This window comes from Schistocerca gregaria, chromosome 3, assembly GCF_023897955.1.
Source record: "Schistocerca gregaria isolate iqSchGreg1 chromosome 3, iqSchGreg1.2, whole genome shotgun sequence".
In the NCBI taxonomy this organism is placed as follows: domain Eukaryota; kingdom Metazoa; phylum Arthropoda; class Insecta; order Orthoptera; family Acrididae; genus Schistocerca; species Schistocerca gregaria.
The window spans coordinates 340,964,107-340,988,756 of NC_064922.1; the positions used below are offsets into that span (position 1 = coordinate 340,964,107).

At 39.2% G+C, this 24,650-nt stretch overlaps 1 protein-coding gene across 4 annotated transcripts in view; it reads left to right on the forward strand.

Annotated features, from left to right (window-relative positions):
* Nucleotides 1-24,650, forward strand: part of LOC126354098 (phosphatidylinositol 4,5-bisphosphate 3-kinase catalytic subunit delta isoform) — a 203,085-nt gene that overhangs the window by 105,990 nt on the left and 72,445 nt on the right. For all 4 annotated transcript variants that reach the window (XM_050003486.1, XM_050003487.1, XM_050003488.1 and 1 more), the window contains one exon: nt 20,827-21,124. In XM_050003486.1, coding sequence (XP_049859443.1) covers nt 20,827-21,124 — 298 coding nt within the window. The remainder of the gene's footprint in view (nt 1-20,826; nt 21,125-24,650) is intronic.

Below are 24,650 nucleotides of genomic sequence, written 5' to 3' on the forward strand. Positions count from 1 at the left end.
CAATTCCTTTCCTCATTCCCTTTTATGTTTCTATATCTTATATTTTCTGACTGTCTATTTATTCCCCATCCCTCCCTCACCATTGTCATGTATAATACACTTAGCTTTCTGCTCTTATTGACTCTTGCTTGAGACTTTTGCAGTAATATCTGACAATTCTCAGGTTTTCCAATCTCTTCCAACCAGTCTTTCCTGCTCATCCTGCCTGGTAAGTTTCTACAGGTCCAAAGGTCTGTGTGACTTTTCTGTAATTCTCTCCATTGCATAAACATCGCCAGTCCATCTCTCTTTGTTTTCCTTCAACCCTTCTGCTAGAAGAAATAACCCCTGGCTCCAAAAGCTTGCACATTTCTGTGGCTTTTATTTGTCTGTTCTCATACCACCACCACTTTGTGACTAGATTTTTTTTATCTATTTAAATTATGTTTTCAAACATGATTATTCACAAAATTGTAAATTGCTATTTTGGAATGGTGCTTTATTCAAAAGTTACTTAGGTTCTCTGTGCACTCGTTTGTATGATCTCTTCTCAGATTCTTTAATTGTGGCAAAACATGAAATATTTTTAACTGTAAGACTATTTGCACATTGTTTGAATTCATCCACACGTGTGAACAGTACTAAAAAGAGTACCTTTAGCTTAATCTTAAGTGCTTTCAGTGAGTTAGGGTAAGCAAGTGGCTTAATTGTCTATAGTAATTTAAGCTAACTTCCCATTACAAAAAATTTATAAACCCGACCATAGTGTTAGTAAATTCAAAACAGTATAAAATTCCTTTGTGCAAACACATAGCAGTTAATAATACCATTACTCAGTATAAAATGACGTAAACTCTACACAGAATTTTTCATATAGTTAATTAAATCCACAGAATCCATTACAATAATAAGCTAACTAATGTTCCATAAGATCTTCAGATTGCCTTGGTTTGGCAATTGTTAATTTAGGTAATAATCATAATTCAAACTTGCTAGGGGATTGAAATCATTAGTTATAGCATTTCTCTCATAGTGGCAAACTTAGAGGATGTTTTGTTTCCTCAAACATTTAAACAATTGTACGAAGACCGTGATAATCAGTACATAAAAATGTCATGTGTGTCTGTGATTTCACTTTGTAGCCAAAACTATTCATTGCAGACTGATGACGTTGATGCATGGGAGTAGCCTTAATCAAGTCTTGCATTGTGCGCTATGGTGTTTTGGTTGCAGTGGGTGGTTGTGAGAGGCAAACATTTAATAATAATGTAATTAAGACTTAATGCTGCCAACACGAATTGGGTGATGTAATCTCTGCCTAGTGTGTCTCAGTATTATTTTTAATAATTACAGGGAAAAAATAGCAAAGGTAAAACTGTGCACAAAAACTTGAACAATGTCAACGCAATTGCTTCAACTATCACGTACACACTAATATGCAGAACAGTTGTGCCCGTATATTACACATTGTAGTGAAAACTGTTCATTGCACACCAGTGGAGTTTATGCACGGGAGTAGCCTCAAGGCCAGGTTTTCATTCAAATGATCAAAAATTAAGCAAAATATGGAAATTTTTGATACAATGAAAAGACATACAAAGAATCTGTTCGGGGATTATGATTGATCATGTTTTGAATTTTATTCTAGATTTAAAAAGAGTGGGTGTGCCCATATTTATGGTTTCATCAAAGGCCTAAGAGTTTTGAAGTATGCAGACTGCATGCAGTGTAGCCTCTCAGGAGTTGTCTTAAATAAAAAATGGGTAACACAAGTTGATACTACATTAAATTTGTGGAAGAGTATAGCTAACCAAAATACAATAGCCATAAATTTAATGATATGCTGCTAACTCAAACTTTGAGTTCAGTTTTTTTCCTCCACTCTTTGTGGCTTAACACAAAACGTTAATAGTAACACATTTCAACTGTTATAGGTATAAACTCCCAAGAAAAATGTTTACTTTTTGGGGGTCAAAGGTAGAAGTTAATAGTATTAACCATTTTATTTTATACTGCAAGCAGTTTTGAAACATCATTTCTTAAAAAAAAAACCTATTTAAAGTTTAGGGAAAACTTCTATATATATTATCGGTTCAATTTGCATGAAAACTACAAAGGGCATTCAAAAAGTTTTGCACAGTCGTCTCAACATTTTTTATTTTTTGTAGGAGGAGAATGAAATTTTAAGTGAACATACTTGGAACATTTAACTATACGTTGAGCCTAGTCAATGTAGCCTCCATCAGCTGTGACACATCTGGCCCAAGTTTTTTCCATGATGTAAATGCGCTTTGGTAAAATTCTGGGGATTGACTTTTGCACCACCGCTTGACACAGGAAATAAGGTCTTTCTCACTATCAAATGTTTTACCGCGCAGATGGGCCTTCAGATGACCAAAGAGGTAAAAATCAGATGGAGCAAAGTCCGGACTGTAGGGAGGATGAGGAACAATTTTCCAACCCATTGTCCTGATTTCCTCCTGCGTCATAAGGACTGTATGAGGTTTGGCATTGTCATGGTTTAGTCTGATGAGCTGGCACTGAAGCTGTGATCTGTGGTCTGTGGGTTTTGATGGCATGTCGCAGCTTGTCCAGTGACAAACAGGAGCAATCCCAGTTAATTGTGGAGCCAGGTTCCAAAAAGTCAATGGTAATGACACCACACTGATCCTGGAAGAAGGAGGCCATCACCTTTCAGCCTGCCGTTCATGAAAGTCTTGGTTTCTTCTTCTGTGGGGAACCCAAGTGACGCCACTCTATGGGTTGGGTTTTGCTCTCAGGTTCAGACAAAAACAACCATGTTTCATCCTGGATAATGATACCGTCAAAACACAGTTTCCACTCTTCATGAGACCCTCACACATATTCTTCCTCATCGTTTTCATTTCTCTTGTCAATAATCTAGGGACCCAATGTGCACAGATTTTTCTGTACCCTAGTGACTGTACCAGTGATACCACACTACCCAATGACAAATGGGTCATTTGATCAAGCTGTTCTGTATTCACACATCTGTCATTTTGGATGATTTGGTTAGTGGTCTCCTTTTTCACACCACTCACTGCTGTCGATGGTCTACCGCATCGTGGATTGTCGAATAGAGAGAAATCACGGTCTTTAAACCTCTGCAACCACTGCTGGATACTGCTGCGATCCACTGTGTCCTCCCCATAAACAGGGAGCACTTCCAGCGAATCAACGTGGCAGAGTCATCACTGGTCTTGAAGAGGAAATCCGTCACTGACCGTTGTCACAACTTGACATCTACCTCACGGTCCATTATGGTTCACCTGTAAATAAAAGAAAATACTTTTATATACCAACTTATAGCTAAATGTATGTTCACAAAAATATCATTTTTCTCCTACAAAAAATTTAAAAAAAAAATTAGAGACGACTGTGCAAAACGATTTGAATGCCCTTTGTACATGTTGTTTTATACCCTTGATGCCGTTGAACACAAATCGGAAGTTAGATTTCCAAAATTCAAAATAGCTAATCCAGTATGGTTTACCAAAAATTATGTCTTAAAAAAATTTGACCAAAATTAGACTGAATAAAAGTTTTGCCATTACTTACATTTTGCCTGCAATTCCTGGACTGTATATCAAACCTTCCTCTAACTGGTGTTGTTCCTGTATAGAAATTTCCTCGTTCTTCTTGGCAAGAAAAGCTGAGCTAGATATGATGTGTTTGCCAGCCTGCACACATTGTTCGTCAGCCATTTGGGCGAATATGTTGGCATGCATAACACAATCATTTTGTGAACTGTGTCGACGAGTTGTCCACCTGAGCGGGGCACCTCCAACTGAGAGTGTCACACAGCTGCCATGACACTGCTTTGAACAATGGGCTGTAGAAACTTTGTAATGTACGGATTAAAAAAATTTTTCTTCTCAACATTCTAGACACCTACACATTTCAAAAACTGCTATAAAAAATTAAATTTTCCAACATTTTGAGTGAGAACCTGGCCTTAAGTCTCACAATGTGCACTATGGTGTTTTGGTCATTGTGGGTGAAAGATGGTGGTTGTGGGTAGTAAAAATTGTAATGCTAACATAATTAGGACTTGGTGCTGCCAACGCAAATGCTGTCATGTAATCTCTGCCTAGCGTGTCTCAGTATTATAATAATTGGAGGAAAAAATAACAAAGAAAAAAACTGCTCACAAAATCTGTGATTCAGTTCCAATTCAACATTTAAAGGAAGAGTAATTAATATTTGTGTGGAATAATACAGAACATGAAAATATATTGGAGAAAAATCCCCAAACACAAAAGCAACTTTTTGCAATCCCATATAGTGTCGAAAACACAAAAGATGGTGTGGAACAATGAAACTAATCAAGAAAGTGAAGCGTGTCTAGCAGTGTTGCGACAAAATTCTCAATAGGGGGTGGGGAATCTAACAGAAGAGCAATGTGAAAATATTTGGGAGACAGATTGGAGAAGAAAGCAGTCATACAGAAAAAACAGGAAAAAGATAGGATAGCAAGAAAAGTAATAAAGAGAATACAGAAGTAATAAATAATCTTCAGTTAGGAAAACAGGGTGTGGCACAGTCATTGAAGACATCTTCAAATGCTGAATGCACAAGGAGGCAAGGATGTCACTGTCTTAAAAATGAGGTATTTCATTACAATCCAACTATAAAATGCAATGAACATCCAAGTATAGCAGTTGGGAGAATGGATAAACTATGTGAATAATGTAAGATGAAAAAAATTTGAAGGAGAAACACGAAGTATATGCTGCTTAAATGGTAAAATTACATTGACACCAATAAAATTACTTCCACATGAATTCTTTGAACATATGATAGATGAAACAGTGATATCGAAGGACTTTTTGGGGAAAAAAAAGAAAATGTTATAACACAGTCTTCCAAATGACATCATTTGGATCAACAGCAATAACTGAGGAGTAAGGATTTACTCTTGTATAGAATCCAATGACGAGTGTATCATAAAATTGAGTCATTTTTACCATTTCCAAATGGAAAAATGCTGAAGTTTTTACAGGTTTACTTTGTAGGAAATGGAGATGATGAAGCTGGTCAATGCTCATTGAACATTACTGTATTGCATTGAGATATAATTCCGGATCTATAATGTTTCCCAGATAAAAATAATGAATTGGTATGAATGTTTAAAAATCAAATAAAAATGGTCACAGATAATTACAAAATAGTAATTTGAGCTGATAAGATACCTATAGGCAAGTATGAAAGACAGCTCAATGCATCTCAGTCAAATGAAGTGGTCGTAGTAATTGCGGACAGTGAAATTAGTTCTCATGATATTGTGATACAGCGAAAAAAAAACTAGTTTTTTTGTCCATTATTACATTTGTAAAACTGCTGAAAGAAAACTAAAACTCCAATGAAGTGGGTTGTTATTAGGTAGTTGCCAATAAACTGGTATTTCCCTGTACCAAGGAAAGAAAGGGTTCTTCCATGCCCAGAGAACAAATGATCCTAAGGACCTAAGACTGATGTTCTCTTCATGAGTCCCCACTCCTGCATTAATAGTCATCACATAGGAGCTCACCCGTTAAAGGGTAAAAGAAAATTGATCCCTGGACCACACATCAGTTAATGCTACGATTTATCATGAATCATCACATTATTTAATCTATCGCAATATACCCTAATAGGAGCTGCCCCCCCCCCCCCCCCCCTAGCCATGGCACAAAACATCATCAGATCACCACACAATAAGTTTCATTCAAATGTATCATTTCATGTACACATAAAAATAATTCCACTTTACTTACTGCTAGTTAACATTTACTGTACATACTTCTCACCATGATTATTTCATTAGCTTTTCCTGTTTCACAACAATTCCCCAAAGGTAAATAAAACTTATTATTATTTGTAAACCTCTAAAAATATTTTCTTAAATAGTTGCCATGCCATTTTTTTTTCTCCCCATATGTCCAACCAGAGTATGAAGATCTTAGAAATACTTGAGTATCCTGTATTTTTTAAAAGAAGCACATTAGTTGCTTGGTAGGGTTTTCTTAGTTATTAATTTATAATTTACAGGCATTAATAGTTAATTAATTGCATTATCTGTAAAAAATTTGTAAGTATTTTTTCCATATTCATTAATATCTGCTGTCAATATCGGTGTGTCATATACTGCAATAATTTGCATCACTGTGTGTATACTACACAAATGCATGAGGTGAGTGGGAATGCATGCCATTCTCCTCAGCAACGAGGCAATGGCCCCTGTCGGTTCCCAAGTCTCTTGTTTTATTTTAAATCCCAAATTTCTGCTGGTGTCACTTGATACAAAATGTTTATGCACCTGCAGTAAATATACTAACACTCATCTGTGTTTACATTGCGAAGCTAAACGTAATCGTTAAGTAATATTACTTCATCATGTGGATCACACATTCCTTGCACCCAAAATGTAAATCATGTTTGCTTACCTTGCACATAACATATTCAAAGTTGAAGTAAGTATTAACATCTTTATCCTGGTTAGTAACAATCTGGCTTCTATAATTAAGTAATGAGTCACCAACCTCAAATACTCCCGGAGTATCAGTCACACATCATTGATAGTATCAGGTAATTTTCATTAGTAATCTCTTAGCAGTAAAAGAACATAACTTAGTTAATTTAACCAGTAAATTATTAGAACAACTGACTATGATAAACTGTCAGTAATACTTGCAGATAGTATCTTATTAGTAGTAGCTAATGGTTGTAAAATCTCTGTACATCCAGCATTTGGTAAAAGTCTCAGTAGTAGCAATAGCTAGCAAATGTCTCGGAATTAACTGATTACATAAAGCCCTCATGGGTTTAGCATTCGTTCACTGAGTACGAGCTTGGTGATGCCAGGTTTTGTGAGCTGGGGACTGGTAAAATCTGTCTGTCCTCTTTCACCGTAAGCCCTGGTCATGCTTCAGTGACCGCTGTACGGTGCAGTGATGGAAAGTTGTGTGCTACAGGGAATGGGGATCTTGGCTTGACTGCCCAAAAACACCTCTATCTTAAGGTGTGCTGCGCGGCGATGAGATGCCTGGCTGTTGAGGTGGAATAACTGTTAGTGGGCAACCTTTGGGGAACTGGTCACACCTCAGTTGTATAAGGCTTACCTAGGCATATGGGCTCTGTCTAGCTGGACCTCTATTTCCCTAGATGCTCGTGGGACTGAGATAAGTGTCATCGAAATTCTGCCCTTCTCCTCCCAGCATAGGGTACCAACATCCAGTCAAACAATAGGGCTCATGTGGCCAGTCCTCCTGACTCAGGGATATTTCAAAGAACTTGTGGTAATAGTAACAGAATGCATGCTGGTGAGCAGAATGTGTTTATAATAGTTGAGAGGAAAGAAGGCAACTTTCAAGAAGCTTCCCCATTTATTTCAAAAGGGTTAGGAGGGAATTACTGGACATTTAAAATGTTGCTGTTGGTAGAAATGTCTAGTTCCCAATGAGTAAAGAACCTCCAGAAAGCTCATTTTCTTGGGAAGTATGCAATAGAAACTGAACTGCACAACACCTTGAACTAAAGCATTGGTGTAATAGCTTTCTGGGATCTGGTTGACATTCACAGACAAGAACTGAAATCTGAGGGGATCCAGGAAGGTATTGTTGATGTGCAAAACATAATGAAAAGAACGGATTGTGATCTAGTGAAATAAAAGTTGTTGATACTGATTTTTTCAATAATGTGAAACTTCCAGAGCACATCAAGGCAGGTTTTCTTCACCTAAGGTTAAAGCCTTATGTCCTCAATCCAGTGCCCCACCCTATTCTTGGTTGCAAGTGTGGAGCTACCTGTGGCAAAAGTGGTCAGGCCACCCACGATGGAGTCGGCTGTTCGTCTCCTCCGAAGTGTGTAAATTCCTCTGGGAATCACCCTGTCTGGAGTAGAGATTGCAGTGTATTGCTTGGAAGAAAGGAAGACAATGGAGATTAATGAAGCACATCTCGTATAACTTCCTCCATCTGAACAGGACTCCGAATACTCACCTGTACAAACTGACCACCATGTAATCCTCAACCGATAGACATCATTGGGTAAGGATATGTAGGGGCATGTGGTCAACACACCAGACTTCTGGCCGTTGTCAGTTTTTGTGATCAGAACTGCAGTTTCTCAGTCAAGCAGCTCCTCACTTGGTCTCATTGGGGCTGAGAGCACCGGCTTGCCAACAGTGCTTGGCAGATATGGACAGCCACTGATCCAACTGCTAGCCAAGCAGGCAGGAACCGGTGTTGCCACTGCAACAAGGCTGTTGGCATGTGTCCGCTATGATGAGGCAGAAAATTCTGTTTTGCCATGTAGCACCCACATTTGCTACCTCGCTTCTATTCATAAACAGTCAGTTCAGAAGAATGATGCTGCTACCCAAATGGAGGTTGCTAGTGTCAGCACTAGTGCCTGTGGTTTTCAATGGACTTGTGCTGCTGCAGGTACTTCAAAGCCCACACCACCTCCCAGAACATCAGAAAATGCCGGGTTGGCTGCTGATGTTGTGGAGCTCTATGTTCCTCCAAAGGTTCAGTCTGGTAGTCTGGTACACTGTCCAGCACAGTCACTACCCCCCCTTGCCTGGGGTGTTAAACAAAAAAAATTGAGGTCCAAAGTGAAGAACCAGCAGCCGATCGAGATAAGAAGTAACCAGCCTGACGAATGTCGATGTCGCTCACTCTGACATCTCCCAATATTCGTCTTCAGAGCCAGTTGATCTTGTTTCTGTCTAGGGCACACGTCTCAACCCAAATCTGAGCCTCCACACACTATGGGCTCCCCTCCCAAGTGGGATGACAGAGTGAAAGTGCAACCCTTGTGATACTTGGCAAATGTATTACAGTGGAACATTAATGGGTTCAGGACACATGTAGAGGAACTGAAACTCCTAGCACAGGAGTGCACCCCGTGTTTGTGTTTGCGGGAAACACATTTTAAACACCTGACGCTCCTGTACCACAAGACTATACCCCTCATTGCAAGGATGACCTGACTGGGTAAGGGCCAAGGGAGGGGTTGCTGTGTTTGTCAATAACACATACCATTCCTCTGCTCTCTCCTTGGTTACTAACATACAAGCTGTAGCTGTCACAGTTCATGCACTTAGATCATCACTATCTGCTCACTGTACTTAGCTCTGTAGGATGCTGTAGACACTGCAGCTCTCACGGACCTTATAGAACATCTCCCCCATCCATTTCTCCTACTGGGTGATTTCAGTGCCCATAATGTATTATGGGTCTCAAACTATACCTGCCCTAGGAGCCGAATCTTTGAGAACATCGTGATGTCTTAGGATGCGTGCATCCACAACACAGGTGGTCCCACCATTTCTCACCTGCTACTGGATCATTCTCAGCCATGAACCAGCCCTTGCAGATTGTACTCAGTGGGATGCAATTGATGATGTTCATTCTGGTGACCATTTCCCAATGTGAATCTACGTACTGGATAGAGCCCTAAGTGAACAGAAGCTACCAAAATTGATGGTCAGCACGGCTAACTGGACATTGTTTGAACACCATGACATTTTCCAGGTATGAGTGGACCACATTTAACGAGTCATCCATTGTGCTGTTGACTTATGCACCCCAAAGTCCTCAGGTTAGCTTGGGAGGCAATCTGTACCTCAGTGGACCAATGAGTGCTGCTGATCAGTCTGGGACAGGTGTGTTGCTCTTCAATGGTTTAAATACCAGACAACCTCACAGTCTTTAGAGTTTTTAACATTTTAAATGTTTGGATAATAAGTTGCCGTCTCTTTAAGAACAGATGATCAATGCAGCTAGCTGCTATCTCTGTGTAATGTCTTGTCTGTATAGACGTGTATCTGTTGTCTTTAAAATCCCTTCACCTTCACACCTAAGTCTATACAGTAAAGCAAGGCCCTCCCAGTTCTTGGCTGATCCATGATAAGACAGGCGAAAAATTAGACTAATGGAGGATTATTAGTATTATCTCTATTTTCATTCGCTCTCTCTCTTTTTCTCCTTTATCTATGTACAGTTTTTAATATAATATTTCATTACGTGAAATCAGCCAAATAGAATCTTTGGTGGAGTCCTTTGTCTTGGTAATCAGCGGCTGGCTTGCTGTAAGAGATCTTTACATTTATTATTACTGTTGACACTGCAGTCAGTCGGGAGAATCAATCATTTGGACAATTTGTTCCTTTTACGAAAGATTGCGAATCACAGATGTGTACGAAGCCTTTTTGGACGATTAAACACAGACTCAGTGATTGCAGGCTCTCTTCGACACAGCTGAAACTTCCCCACTAATTACAGGTCCAATGTGATCAACATATGATTCAGAAAAAAAACTCATTCATTCATTCACTCCAGAACAAAAAAGTCTCAAACCTTATTTATGAAGGAAATTGTGTATTAAATCCATCTCCATTACATGTCCAGATTTCCGGTGATTCCACGCCTTAATTATTTTCCTTTTACAATCTCTTTCTCTTCAAAACAAACCGCTAGCAGCACAAGTGTTAATTGGCTCGCTTTAGCGAGAAGAAAAGCAGAATATGTATCTCTCAGAAACACGTCAATCCCTCAACAGATACTCCAGAAGCCGTCCTAGTTACCACTCTAACAACCATGGAGGATGCATATATGCATCTATGTTATTTCAAAGAATAAATGCACTAGAAAATACTTTGGCGTCGACGAGCTGTTGCCACAATTACGAGAAAATCAGATAAGATAACTTTTCCAAAGTGAATCAGTGTTGATGGTTTGATTGAAAATGATTAATTGGTGTGTGGTAGAGGGTATTTGCTGTGGGGACATTACAAGTTGCAAGAACTAGGGCTCAACACGTAATTAAAGAGAGTAAGAAAAGGTCATGGCAAGCATCCCTGAACTCTATCAATCATTCCATTTGTTCTACAAAAGTATCGGAAGCCATCAGGAAGATTTATGATAAATATAGTAATTTATCAATAGCAGCAGTGCTGAAACAGGGATGTTTCCAAACAACACGTGAAGACATTGGTCATACGATGGCAGCTGCATGCTAGTGAGGATCTGGCATTTTGCTTCTACCGTGCAACTGTAGAAAAGGGGCAAGTTGAACTGCAGATCCACCAATTCTGAATCCTACAACTCTCCTTTCTTCATGTGGGAGCTGGAATTGGCACTGTCAGAGACTCATGAAACTGCAGCCATTCATGGCCAAGTCCAATACTGCATGCTTTGACATTTGTCAACAGTCAAAGGAAATCCTTCCCAAATGTTTTAATTTGATAAAGACAGGCAGGTCAGTTTCCCAGTTCATGGCGAACTGCAATTTTGGTGCCTCTTCTCAAACCAGGAAAGGAGTGCACATGTCTCACCAGTTACCGAAGTGTCGCCTCAAAGAGCTGTGTAGGAAAGACCCTGGAGCAAATGATTAACAGTCATCTGGCCTGGTTATTAGAGACCAGCCTACTTCTTAGCCTCTCTCAGTGTTGATTGTGGAGTTTCGATCCACTGTCAACAGCCTGACCCTCCTAGAGGTGGCCATTCAGCAGGCTCTACTATGTAAACTTCACAGTCTCAGTATTTTTTTCGGCATCAGTAAGGTATACAACAGTTCTTGGAGACACAGTATTCTAGAACTACTCCAGCAGGGGGCTTTTTTGGCCACATCCACATCTTTATACAATCCTTTCTGTCTAACCACATTTTTAGGTCCTGAGTTAGCTGTAGGCTGGTTGAGCAGGAGAATGATGTTCCTCAGGGCAATGTTTTATGTTTTACCTTCTTTGCCATAGCCATAAACTGTATCATCCATGGTAAGTAGTCCTTTACAGTGCTCCTTATTTGTGGGCAATTTTCCAATTTTGTCCTTCAGTGTTGCAACAGCAACTCATCAGTTGCCGCGTACAGTAAAGAGGCTGGATGAGTGAAGTGCAAAGACTGATTGTATATTTTCTTCAGAGAAGTGTATGTGTGCACTTTAATCGTTCTTGTTCTATTTTTAATTTGCCTGAATTGCAGTTGTGGAACACCATTCTCCCTTTTAAAGACTGTTAAGTTCTTGGGCCTCATTTTTTACTACAAACTGTCTTGGTTACTACACCTGAAGGCAACAGCCCAGAAGGCACTGAACATTTTGAAGTGTATTAGCCACAGGTCCTGGGGAGCAGACAGTTTTATAGGGCTTTTGTGCCCTCACGGCTGGACTATGAGTGCACATTGTACAGGTCAGCGAAACCATCTTTCTTGAAGATCATTGACAATGTAGCCAGTGAGGGGATGAAGATGGAGACAGGCACTTGTAGGACTAGTCTTGTACTCGTTCTGTGTCTAGGCTGGTGGACTGCCACTTACTATCCAATGGAAACTCCTCATGGTGCATCAGGCGTGTACATCCCTCATTACTCCCAGTTCACCAGCATACCACACCATTGATCATCCAGCTGTGAAACACCTCTCTACCAATCACCTGTAGATAAAGACGCCATTTGTGATCTGGCTGAAGTGTATGCCGGAGTTTCTTCTTGTGGAGCCCGTACAGGCTCAAATCCAGGATTTTAACCACTGCCACTCTAGTTATTGCAGAGGCCCAGACTAATTTTAGATTTGATTGCACTCTTGCTTCTAATACGTTTACTGACCTTTTAAATTAACACCACAACTATGTAGCTGTATTCATGGATCGGTCTAAATAAGGGGATTCAGTCAGCCGATCTGTTCTTTTTCTGGATCATGTCCTCAAGATTCAGTTGCCTCCAGAGTTCACTATATTTGATGCTGAATCATTTGTGATCTTGAGGGCTCCAGAGTAGATGAGATGTGCCATGCCTGCTAAATTTCTCATTTGGTGTGACTCCTTAAGTACCATCGAGGCTCGTCTATGTATGTATGGAGCTGAAAAAATAGTTCAGAATATCCAGGACATCGTTCTCCACTTACAAAGGCTGGGGATGAAGGGGTCCTTCTGCTGGGTGCCAGGACACATGGGTATTGTGGGAAACAAAAATGGGGGTGTAGCAGCCAAGGAGACATGTCGTGATCCTCAGTCAGTTCAGTGTGCCCTTCCCCTGAATGCTATCATCTCACTGTCATGGTACGGTCATGCGTCTATGGCTAGATGAGTGGCTGGAAGTGACAAACAGTAAGCTCCATTTAGTAAATCCCACAATGCGGCCATGGTGTACCTCCTCCTAGCCGTGCAGAAGGGACGAGGTTCTCTGTACTCATTTTCTCATAGGCCACAGCCGTATGACGCATGGCTTCTTGCTCCTCTGGTGAGAGGACCCTCCAGTGAGTGGTGCTTGTGCTGGACAGACCAATGTAAATCACATTTTTTTGGACTCTGTTTTGTTTTCAGACCAGGGGGCAGCAACAGATTTGCTGACAGATCTGCTCTCTATTTTAAGTAATGTTCGAGGGAATGTGGTGAGATTTTTAAGGTTTTGTGATTTGTCCAACTTGTTTCCTAAAATTTTAGTGAGGTATTCTTAACATTTTAACAGGGTTTTATGTTTTCATCCCTGGTGTGATTGGGTGATTGTATGGGTCAATGAGTGAGGTGGTGGTAGTGTGAAAAAAGTGTTATTTTGCAGGTTTCCTCATCACTGTGTGACAACAGCTTTAGTCATTTTCTCCACTTTTTTAAGTACATTTAAAGACACTGAGAACCCTCTACGCCCCCCGCCGCTCTCTCTCTCTCTCTCTCTCTCTCTCTCTCTCACACACACACACACACACACACACACACACACACACACATAAAATCTCAATGGTGAGAGGAGGGACACTCTCTTAATAATTAATTACAGATGACAGTAAGTTCTGTGAAACAGTAGAAGTTAACAATTTGTCAATAGTAACTGATGATTGCAACTTATTGGTGTTAATAGAAAAAGTGGTTTATCTATTAAATGTTCATTATGTAGTTCCTCTAATTGAGGTTCCCTTTTATTTAGTATCACTATAATAATTTCTACATTCATAGGTGTACTATATTTTAAAGTACTTCCTTTGTCTATTGTTTGTGCGTCTTTTATTGTTTCCTGTACTCATCTAATTGTATGTGATGCTCAATGTCATTGTCAGTCTTATTTGCCACTAAAATAAACCTTCATCAAGATCTTGTGTATTATTTTTTCATCAGTGTACAGTCTGTGTATCCTTTCCTTTAATTGAGAACGTATCTTGACTAGTGTTTTTATGTTAATTAAATTTTAATTTTGAAGTCTTAATCATGCTTCAGTGCTTTATAAATGAAGTAGCTGACAAACCTGACATTGCCTGGGTATTCATTTTGCCTATTTTGTATTAGAAATGAAACTTCATGTGCTGTCAGAACAAAAATTAGTGCACTTGGAAATACATCAATTTTGGTTTGGTAAAGCATATGGCATGTGGGGGATAGAAGACTTAGTGATAATGGTTTCAACATTGTCTACCAACAGATAGCATTAGTGGCATAGCTACCAGTGTCTCACCTGTTCCTAACCTTTAATAGGGAATGTTTACAGCCAGAAGGCCCAGTGTGGTGCAAATGTGTGAAGCAGACAGACACCCATGCCACAAAAATGCACTCATGCTTCCTACAGCCAACTTAGTCTGAAAGGGGTCAAATTGTGGCTTTGTGAGTAGTGAGATGGTCTTTTCAAAGAATAGACATGCTTTCAGTTGTGCAACAATGCTGATATCAGTGATCATGGGAACATCACCACACCTGTAGACAAGGTTCTGGATGTCTGCACAACACAGATTCCCATGAGGGTGATTGTATTGTAAGGGCAGCAGTGGCAGATCATAAAGCTACCACAGCACTGATAAGAGGGCTTGAGAGCCAAGACATGTCAACATGAACTGTTACAAATCAGTTATTAGCAATGGGATTATGAGCGCACACACACCTCTAGCCCATCTTCCACTCACTCTACAGCATTTACATGCACAGCTCGACTGGTGCCATCAGGAGATCATTTGGAACGGGGAATGGCACATCATGATTTTCAATAACGTTGTTTGCGCGCATGGTGTAGACCTGGTGTCCACGTCTCAGAGTACATTAATCCAAGACACACTGTTCCCACCCCAGGTCTTAGGGTCTTAGGAATTGGGGGGGGGGGGGGGGGGAGGTGATAAGCTACAACTCTTGTTGACTCTTGTTGTTTGTGGAGGGAATGCTAACCAGCACTTGGCATGTGCAGATTGTTGTCAGACACATTCTTTTGCTGTTCTTTCAACAGGAATGTGATGTGTTGTTCAAACAGAGTAATGCTGCACAACGCACTGCCCGTGAAACTAGCATGTTGTATAAGATGTGGAGCAACTTCCTTGACCAACACAATCTTCGAACTTGTCTCCAATTGAACATGGGGTGGGACAAGAAGTGACTCATGTGAGTCATTAAGCAACAACTCTTACAGAACTATGTGAACAGATTGAGTAGGCATGGCATAAAATATCCCAGGACAGAGTATTCGACATGTGTATGATTGACTGTATGCCAGAGTCAGCGCCAGCATTGCCACCTGTGGTGGCTATGCTGTGTATTAATTTGGAAGTTTCAGCATGGCTCGATACCTGGTACCTCAGAGCCCCTTGTACAACTGATCTGTAAACATAAATATTTCATGTACTCAATATGCACTATCGCAACAATAAATTTTGAGTGAATTGGAAACCTGTAAAAGGATGTATAATTTTTTTTCTGGCAATGTATGCACTCATGCAGTAGATTCAGTGTGAGAAGATCCTAGACAGTTTCTGTGCCCTGGTTACAGCTGCTGCTTGTGTCTGCAATATGATTTTGTTACTGTTTCTATGGCAACATCTCTTCATAGCTCTACAGACACCTATTGTTTTCGCCTTTTGCTTTGCAGTTGAAAGATGTCAAAAGTGACTCCAGGTGTCAGGGATTTATTTAACGTGACTCAACTTTAGGAGTGTCTTAGTAGTAAAGAATAAATGTATTAAAACTTCATACATGATGAGGCATTTTTTCATTCATCTCATTGTTTATGACATCATATTTCTTGAACTGTGTGTCATACAACAATAAATTTATGTAGGTACATTCAGTGCCATATTTGAAATACGTTGGCAGTAGAGGTAGTAGCGCATAATTAATAAATTTAGTCACCATGCACAATGTGGCAGTTTTTCATGTATCTCAGTGTTTATGAAGTCATATCTCTTGAACTTTGTGTGACATCATGATACACTGTTCAAAAGAATTAGGGAAACAGATGGCTCAGTGTCTGGTATGTTAAATCTCTGTTGATACAGGTGGTACCTGTTGGCTTATTGCATGGCTGGAGATCTTTGCTTTCAGTGTATGCAACAATTAAAATCAGTCAGCATCTAATGACCATGTCATGCATTACAGTGTTGGGTGATCCCTCAGAAGGAAGTGAGTTTTCTAGTAGGATACACAAGTTCTAGTTGTCATTTGTGGATGTTGTATTCAACTAAACACATGCAATGCAACATCTTAATGCAATGCAAGTTTCGGGGCCACCAAAAAGGAGAGACTTCCCATCGTGTTGCCTATGTCTCTCTGTGTGTCATTCCTGGTTATGGACACAGTGCAGGGAGACAGGTCAGTACACAAGGCGAGTTGGACAAGATTGCCGACGCATTACAGCCCAATGTGGAGACTGATATGTGGCTATCTCTACATTGCGACATCACACGGATGCCATCAGAGCACTGCAATATGATCTCACAAGGGCCACTGTGCACAGTCAGACTTCATGAGCAGGTTGCACATGAAAGGACCATATGATCCAGATACCCTGGTTGAGTACTACACTTGACATGACATCATGTTGCAGCTTGCCTTCAGTTCTGCTGTTCTCATCACTACTGGCAAGTTCATCACTGGCAAAATGTGTTGTTGTACCGGGTTTGACCATATGTTGCTAGAAGTGTTCCATGTCTGTTATGTTTGGTGGATTGTCTATTTTAATGTGTGTGTTATCTATTGTCTGGTAAAATTTCTTTTGGTTTGTGTTGAATGTTTGGTTTTCTTTCCTTCTATTTTCACTTTTATTGTATCTTCTAAGTTGTTTGGCCAATGGTTGTAATTTCTGCTTCTTTTTGTCTATTTGCTCTATTGCTTCTTTTTGTGAGATTTTACCTAACCTTTTTCGTTTTTTGTCTGATATTTCATTTCTTATAAATTGTATTAGCTGCCTGATGTCTCTTCTCAGTTTTTCTATTCTGATCTGTAGCCTGTGTTGCCATGCTGGTTTTGTGGGTTTCTTCTGTGTGTTGGTTGGTTCTGATCTCTGCCTAGTGTGTATTTTTATTGTAGTGAGTGCTCCTATATATACCAGTAGTTGTAACTCTTCCATAGCTGTATTTTCATTTATTTTGTTGTGTATGATTGTGTTGATAGTTGTTATTGTTGTTTCGACTTGTGGGTTATTTGGTGGTCTATGCAAGAATGGTCTAATGTCTGTGTCTTTGTGTTCTGTATACGTCAGCTGAAATTTTTCTTCTATATCTAACATGTGTGTCACTTCGTGTTCTATTTGCCCTTGTCCTGGTGGCTGTCTTAAGATTTTGTTTTCCTCTAATTGTTTAATTGATGCTTATTGTTCTTTGTTTGTTTGCTCTGGGATGTTTGAGTCCATTACTGTATTTTCTTCTTCTTCTTCTTCTTCTTCTTCTTCTGATTGCACATTATTTTGTTCCAGTATTGTTGTACTTGTTGTTTGATGTTTTCTAATTCTGATTGGGGTACCTGTTATTTTTTTATTATTACATGGATCTGATTAGCTAGTTGTTGTTCTGTTAAAAATTTTAATTCTGGGTATCTGGTAATAAATGTTGTGTATACTTGTTATCTGTATCCAGTTGTGTTGGTTCCTAAGTTTGTTGCTTCTTAATAACAGAACATGAAGTGTCAGTTAACTTCATCTGACCATCTCATCCTCTGTTTTTGTTTTCCTTCTAGAGTGGTTGTGGGAAGCATATCCGGCAAAACACCTCTATTTGAATTTAAGCCATTTTCTGTGTGGCTAGCGGTGTCGTTGCCATTGTGGGCGGATATAGGGTTCAAGCGTCGTCCCCGACCGTGACAGCGCTTGTCCGAGGCTTCATTAGTTCTGTCCTGAACCAACTAATCACACCAAAAGGGTGGTTAGCCCTATTAGTGGTTTGTTCTTTTCATCGCCTTTTACGACTGGCAGAACATACCGGAGGCCTATCCTTTTCCCGGACCTCCACGGGTTTTATTATTCTTATTATTACTAAGATTAATATTATTATTGAAGAAAAATCATCGCAAAGAACAAAATTAAGAAAAAATAAATGTATGGGTAATGAAATGGATCAGATTAAAAACATTTTGAGAATGTCATCAGCTAGTTTTGAGTGTCTCTTGTCTATTGTACCATCAAATATACAGGAACAGTAGACAAAAATGCAGCAAGCTATACCTCCTAGAGATGGCCTTTTAATTACTCGTTGATTTTTCAAACAGTTCTGGTATTTATTAGTTTTATTACAGATGTAATTCATTTATGTTTATGATACATTTAAAAAAATCTACTAAAATTGAAAAGCATATGTGCTGCTGTTCCAGTTCTCCTTCTGGTGAAACAAAATAATCTGTAAATTAATTTTGAACATCCTTGGCTGTGGTGGTCAATTTTGTGGGGTTAGGAGTTCCAGTGGTATACAACCTTTGACAATAAAGTTTGGAGGAATAGACCTGTAACATTAATGTAGATGAACTATGAACTACAGTTACCTTACTGTCTTTTCAAATAGTCACCTCTCATTACTATGCACTGCTGAGCTCTGCGATACATGCCCTGGAAACTTTGCACGAAGTCGTCCTTTGGAACGGTGTTCAAAAGCTGCATCACGTTTCGTTGGATGTCAGGAATATCGTCAAATCTCTTTCCTTCCAAAGCGAGTTTTAGTCGAGGGAATAGGAAGAAGTCGGGAGGATTTAGATCTGGGGAGTATGGTGGATGTTCAAGTTGCACCACCCCCTTTTTTGCCAGGAACTGTTTGGTGGTATTGGCTATGTGTGGGTGAGCAGTTTCATGAACAAAAAACCAGGAACCTTGTTGTGCGTACTGGGGTTGTACCCTCCATAGACATTGCATGAAAAGGGTCAAATTTTCAACATACCGTGCAGCATTCAAAATCGTTCCCTCAGTTAGAAATACCTTGTGGATAATGCCTTGACTATCGAAAAAGGTGATGAGCATCATTTTGATGCTTGGTGTTTCGGCTTTGACCTTTTTCTGACAAGGTGATGTCAGAGAATTCCATTCCGTGCTTTGCCGTTTCATTTCAGTGCCGTACTTGGAGACTCCAGGTTTCATCCTCAGTGACAATATGGTTCAAGAAATCGAGTATTGCATCCACCATTTTGTAAAATTCTCTGAAGCCTCTGAACATGTCTGGGTTCTGATCATCAGTCAAATGATGTGACACAAGACAACATTATTTTGATTTGTTGCACAGTTTCACGTTTCATCTGCAGTGCATGTGCACAGCTCATCGATGATCGCGTGTGATTAATATCCTCACTTTCTCAATGTTATCATCACTGATGGCGGTCACCGGTTGTCTGGTACAGGGATTGAACCACTTGTACACATATTTCATGGACAGTGCTTGATCTCCATAAACATGTACCAGCATTGCACATGTTTCTTTCGGTGTCTTGCCAAGCTTAAAACAAAACTTTAAATTGATCCTTTGCTCATTCATTGTCCTGTTCTCAGTTCAGAACCAACGCACTAAACAAGCAGTTCGTCCAACAGGTCTGACACGAAACACACATGATGCTCAACTGAACTATGGTGAGGGCAGGTTATTAACTCAGGCTGTTACGCAGGGCTCACTGTCTTTGTGCCTCTCCTTTCCAAAACTGACATTTTGGTACCAATATTACAAACACAGAATTTTTGCAAATTTGAGAAAAACTTTCAGCAACTGGCAAGTTCTCAAAGTACTTGCAACGAGGTGCCAGGAACTGTTTCCACTAACTTGTGGATGCTACTTCTGCAAATTTATGAAACTTGTGAAAGTTGACTTGCTGGGAGTATTTCCACATCAAATGACTTGCAGAATTAGCTTCCGCAAGCAACTTTTGGAAGCTTCCTTGCTTGTGGACATGCACTTTAAACTTCCTTCCACCTTAAAGTGCCACAGTTTTTGTATCAGTATTTCATGGGAAGTGGTGTCGCATCCTTAAGAGCGAACCAGAAACATTGCAGATACAACCTTTATTCTTTATTTTATTATTTATTTAATCTGTTGACTATATAATATATTCTGTCATAGTGGCAGTTGCTGATTCTGTAGATTTACCCTTTCTGAAACAGTGCCGTGATGTTACAAGAATGTTATATATGGCTAGATAAACAACTAATCTTTTATGCATGTAGAGTTGCTAGTTATCTTCCAGCAACATGGTGAAATAATTTGTGACAGTTGCTCAGTTTTGGCCCTCTGGTGCCACAACAGCATTTACTATTGCTTTATCACCCTTGTCTCATTTTTATCTTTTCATGCTTGAACAGTTAGTAGCTTTTCTGGTATGTCTTATATAGTATGTCACATTTCTATTCTTTTGTGGTAATGCCATTTTCTCCACACCCCAAATCACAATACTATTCTGATATCAATGAAAAGATTGTATATCGTTGCCATTAGTGTTCATAGTTGCTGTTGTTAAAAATGTTAGCCAGTTTGTAAGCTGAAATCAAATGTGCAAGTACACTTGCATGACATTAATTATGTGAATAATCCTCAGTTGTAAAACACACAACTATAAATTATTCTCACATCAGTTCATAATTTTTTATTATTTGTCTCTTAATTTCAAAATCCGCATAACAGTCTTACCCATTTTTGATATCAGGTATGATGCAGAACGAACTGTCATGTACCCATCACCTGAAAAAGTATTGGAGTTTGCAAGTAGCCAGGAGACCCCAAGCGGCACAGAAGGGGAGAACATGGCTAGTGCCGAAATACCAGGCATGCAACCAATGGTGTTCCTGGAACAACTAAGACAGGCTGCTGAGAGAGATCCATTGCATGAATTGCATGAACAGGAGCGCAAAATAATTTGGAGTCTTCGATACGACTGTCTTGCACATTTTCCACAGCTGCTCCCAAAACTGCTTGACTGCGTTGAATGGAATGATCACAGAGAGGTGAGTAATTCCTTTAATTATGTAATTCTTTATTCTAATAAGTTAGTCACATTGGTAGCTGCTCCAAATGGAAGATTTGCTTTGTTGTTGTCCTACAATTTTTGCTGTTTTGAGTGTGGTAAACTGACACTACTATTTGATACACGAATACAGATTATGTTACTAATTCATCTTACCTATGAACAGAATCCCTGCATTTTACATATTTATTTATATAGATAAGATGATTTGCAGATTTTCCTTTGTGAGAAATTATGTCTCAGATATTTACCTATTTATTCATTCTAGTCCACACTCTTGATGGACAGTTACATATCAAATTACATTTATGTGACTCAGTGACTCATAATGACAGTCTTCTTCTCCTCTCTCTCTCTCTCTCTCTCTCTCTCTCTCTCTCTCTCTCTCTCTCTCTCTGTCTCCTGAATGTTGAATAAAATTTGTAATGTTTGTCATATTACCTTTCCATGTTTCTTTTTGTTTCTGCAACTATTCCTCTAACATTTAGATAGCTACCAATATGCTGCTCCGAATGCACTTATCCAATGGCATCTTTTTCCACTCTCTGCCAGTGTCACAGAAAAAGACCGTAAGTTTTTAGTATACAATTTGTTTCGTCTGCTGGTATAACTGTTATTACAGTGACTAACACAAGAAGTCTGTAAACAACAGCAACAATAACAACAACAGCTATTATGAATTTTAGTAGGCCCTATTACTGCCACCTCCACAACCACCACCTCAGTTTTATAACAGCAACTGATAGTTATAGCAGACCCCAAATTATTAGCATAAGACCCAAAAATATGCAATCACTGGAGACAGTTAAAATTTTGGGATTAGCTGGTGAAAAATTTGCAACAAAGTCCTAGAGTTGCACACATTCATAAAAACAGTGTAACTGATGGTCAAAAATGTTGGAGTTGGCGGTCGTGTGTGCGCGAGGTGTGCCTGTCTGCCTGCTTGTTTCTTTTCTCTCTCTCTCTCTCTCTCTCTCTCTCTCTCTCTCTCTCTCTCTGTGCGTGTGCGTGCATGCGTGCAGTAAGTAGCAATCTGTCTTTTTCCTACATTGTTGATATTCCTACCTGGAGTTTCCATTGTTTGAATAATACTAAATGTAGAAAGCTGGCTAAAACCTGAGATTGAGAGCAGTGAGACTTGTTGGGCAAAAGTAAATATGTATTGAAAAGATAGGCTGATTGGAAATGGAGGTGTTGTATTAATCAAAATGGACAAGAAACTCAAATCCATAGAGATAAAAATTGAAGCTAAATGCCAGATTGTTTCAGCAAAGTACACTTTAGCATGTTATCACTGTCACAGTCATACTATCAGTATTATGAGAAGGAAAGTTGCTACTCACCATATAGCGGAGATGCTGATTCGCAGATAGGCACAACAAAAAGACTTTCACACTTAAACCTTTTGGCCAGTGGCCTTCGCAGTGTGGTTTCAGTTGCCTGAGACTACAGTCGTGTGTGCTAGTTGCTTTTGTGTGTGTGTGTGTGTGTGTGTGTGTGTGTGTGCGTGCGTGCGTGCGTGCGTGCGTGCGTGCGCGTGTGTGCACACGCGCATATTTGTCTAATGTAGATGAAGGCCACTGGCTGAAAGCTCTAATTGTGAGAGTCTTTTTGTTGTGCCTATCTGTGAGTCAGCATCTCCACTACATGGTGAGTAGCAACTTTCCTTGTCATAATATTGTTACAGTCCAGCCTGGATTTTTCCATTTGTTGACAGTCATACTATCATCATTGGAGAAGAGTTTAATCATCCAGTAACCAATTGGGGTAATAACAGTTTTGTGAGTAGTGGTTGTGACAAGAGATTCTGTGAAGCAACACTGAAAGCTTTCTCTGGAAACTACTTAGAACAGATAGTTAGGAAGCCCACTGATGACAAAGAGAACAAATAGACATGATTTCTTTGAGAAAGTTCACATAGAAACTGGTATCAGTGACAAGGAGTCATTTATAGCAACAATGATTACTATAATACACTGGCCAACTATAAGAATTGAAAGATATAAGGGGGCAGTCGTAAAGTTGTAACTTTCTCCCAGTGATGGACGATGGGGAGACCTTGGTGATAAAAGTGTGCATTTTTAGCTGCTCAGGAAAGTTTACATTTCGAAAATCCTCTTCCTGTCATTCTGGAAATGCCTGCTAGCCAATTGTTTCTTTGTGTGAGGGAGAAGAAGTAGTCACTGGTTGCCATGACAGTAGAGTATGGGTAGTGAGATAAAATTTCATAGCCCAAAGAAGCAGCATGTGACTGTTTTGGCTAAATGAACTTGGGTGTTCTCTAGGAGCTATAACACCTGAGTTTAAATACAACAACAACAACAACAACAACAACAACAATAATAATAATAATAATAATAATAATAATAATAATAATACTTACCAAATATCATTAGCTGCCACAGTAATCTGGTTTGCATGATTATTACTCAGTATCTTCAGAAGTAAATATAAGAAATAATATTGGAACAATTCATTACTACTCGTATTTTCAAGTTAATGTTGAAAGAAATGAATTTTCTTTTACTTCGTTATTTCAGTTTGTTTCATCTGCTGTTGTCCATTTATTATTCAATTTCATTGTTGTTGGTACAGGATCTCCAATGGTATGACCCTGTTTCCATAACAGATGTAGAGATTTTCAGTTTTATAATATGCATTATTGAATGATAGATTGCTACTCAACATATAGCAGAGGTGGTGAGTCATAGACACACACAACAAAAATCTACTAACTCCGCAAGTGTTCTGCCATAAGGACTTCTTCCAAAATAGACAACATACACACATGACCACTGTCTTTGGCTGCCACAGCCAGGTCCAAAGTCTTTTTGTTGTGCCTGTCTATGACAGCAATCTATCCTTTTCATAACATTCTCATTATCCCATTGTGTATTTTCCATTGTTTGAATTATTAAATGAAATATTACAAGCTGTTCACTGTATTTTTCGACATTTTATTATAAATCTTTTCACGCATTCCAAATCACAACACCATACACCATCATGATCTACACACTAAAACTTCAGAAACATGTGTCTATCACCGTTCACTTTCTCTCTCAAGGAGCACAACTTCAGAAGTAACACAGTTCATAGATATCGATCACATCACAAACAAAAGCAACTTATACATCTTTCACTTACATCTTATTTTTTTAGTACTTCAGATTGTTTCAGTACTGATAATAATAATCACAATAATAATAGCTAATGTACCGAGTTACATAAATATGCAAAATATGTATGACCATTTTGAAATTATGTCATTTGAGCAAAATATCTTACGTACATATATGTTTTGTATTGATACATAGGCAAATGTTATGATGATAATATTTGCATTACAAAATTAATAGAGATATAAAAATGTTATTGTATGGAAAGTTTTATTGGATTGCGATGTGAGTTAAGTAAGTGTATCATGTTCCTTAGAAAATAATGATAGTGTCCCAATGATGAGTTTTGTTACAAGATGGACATAGCATATTTCCCTGCTCACCACC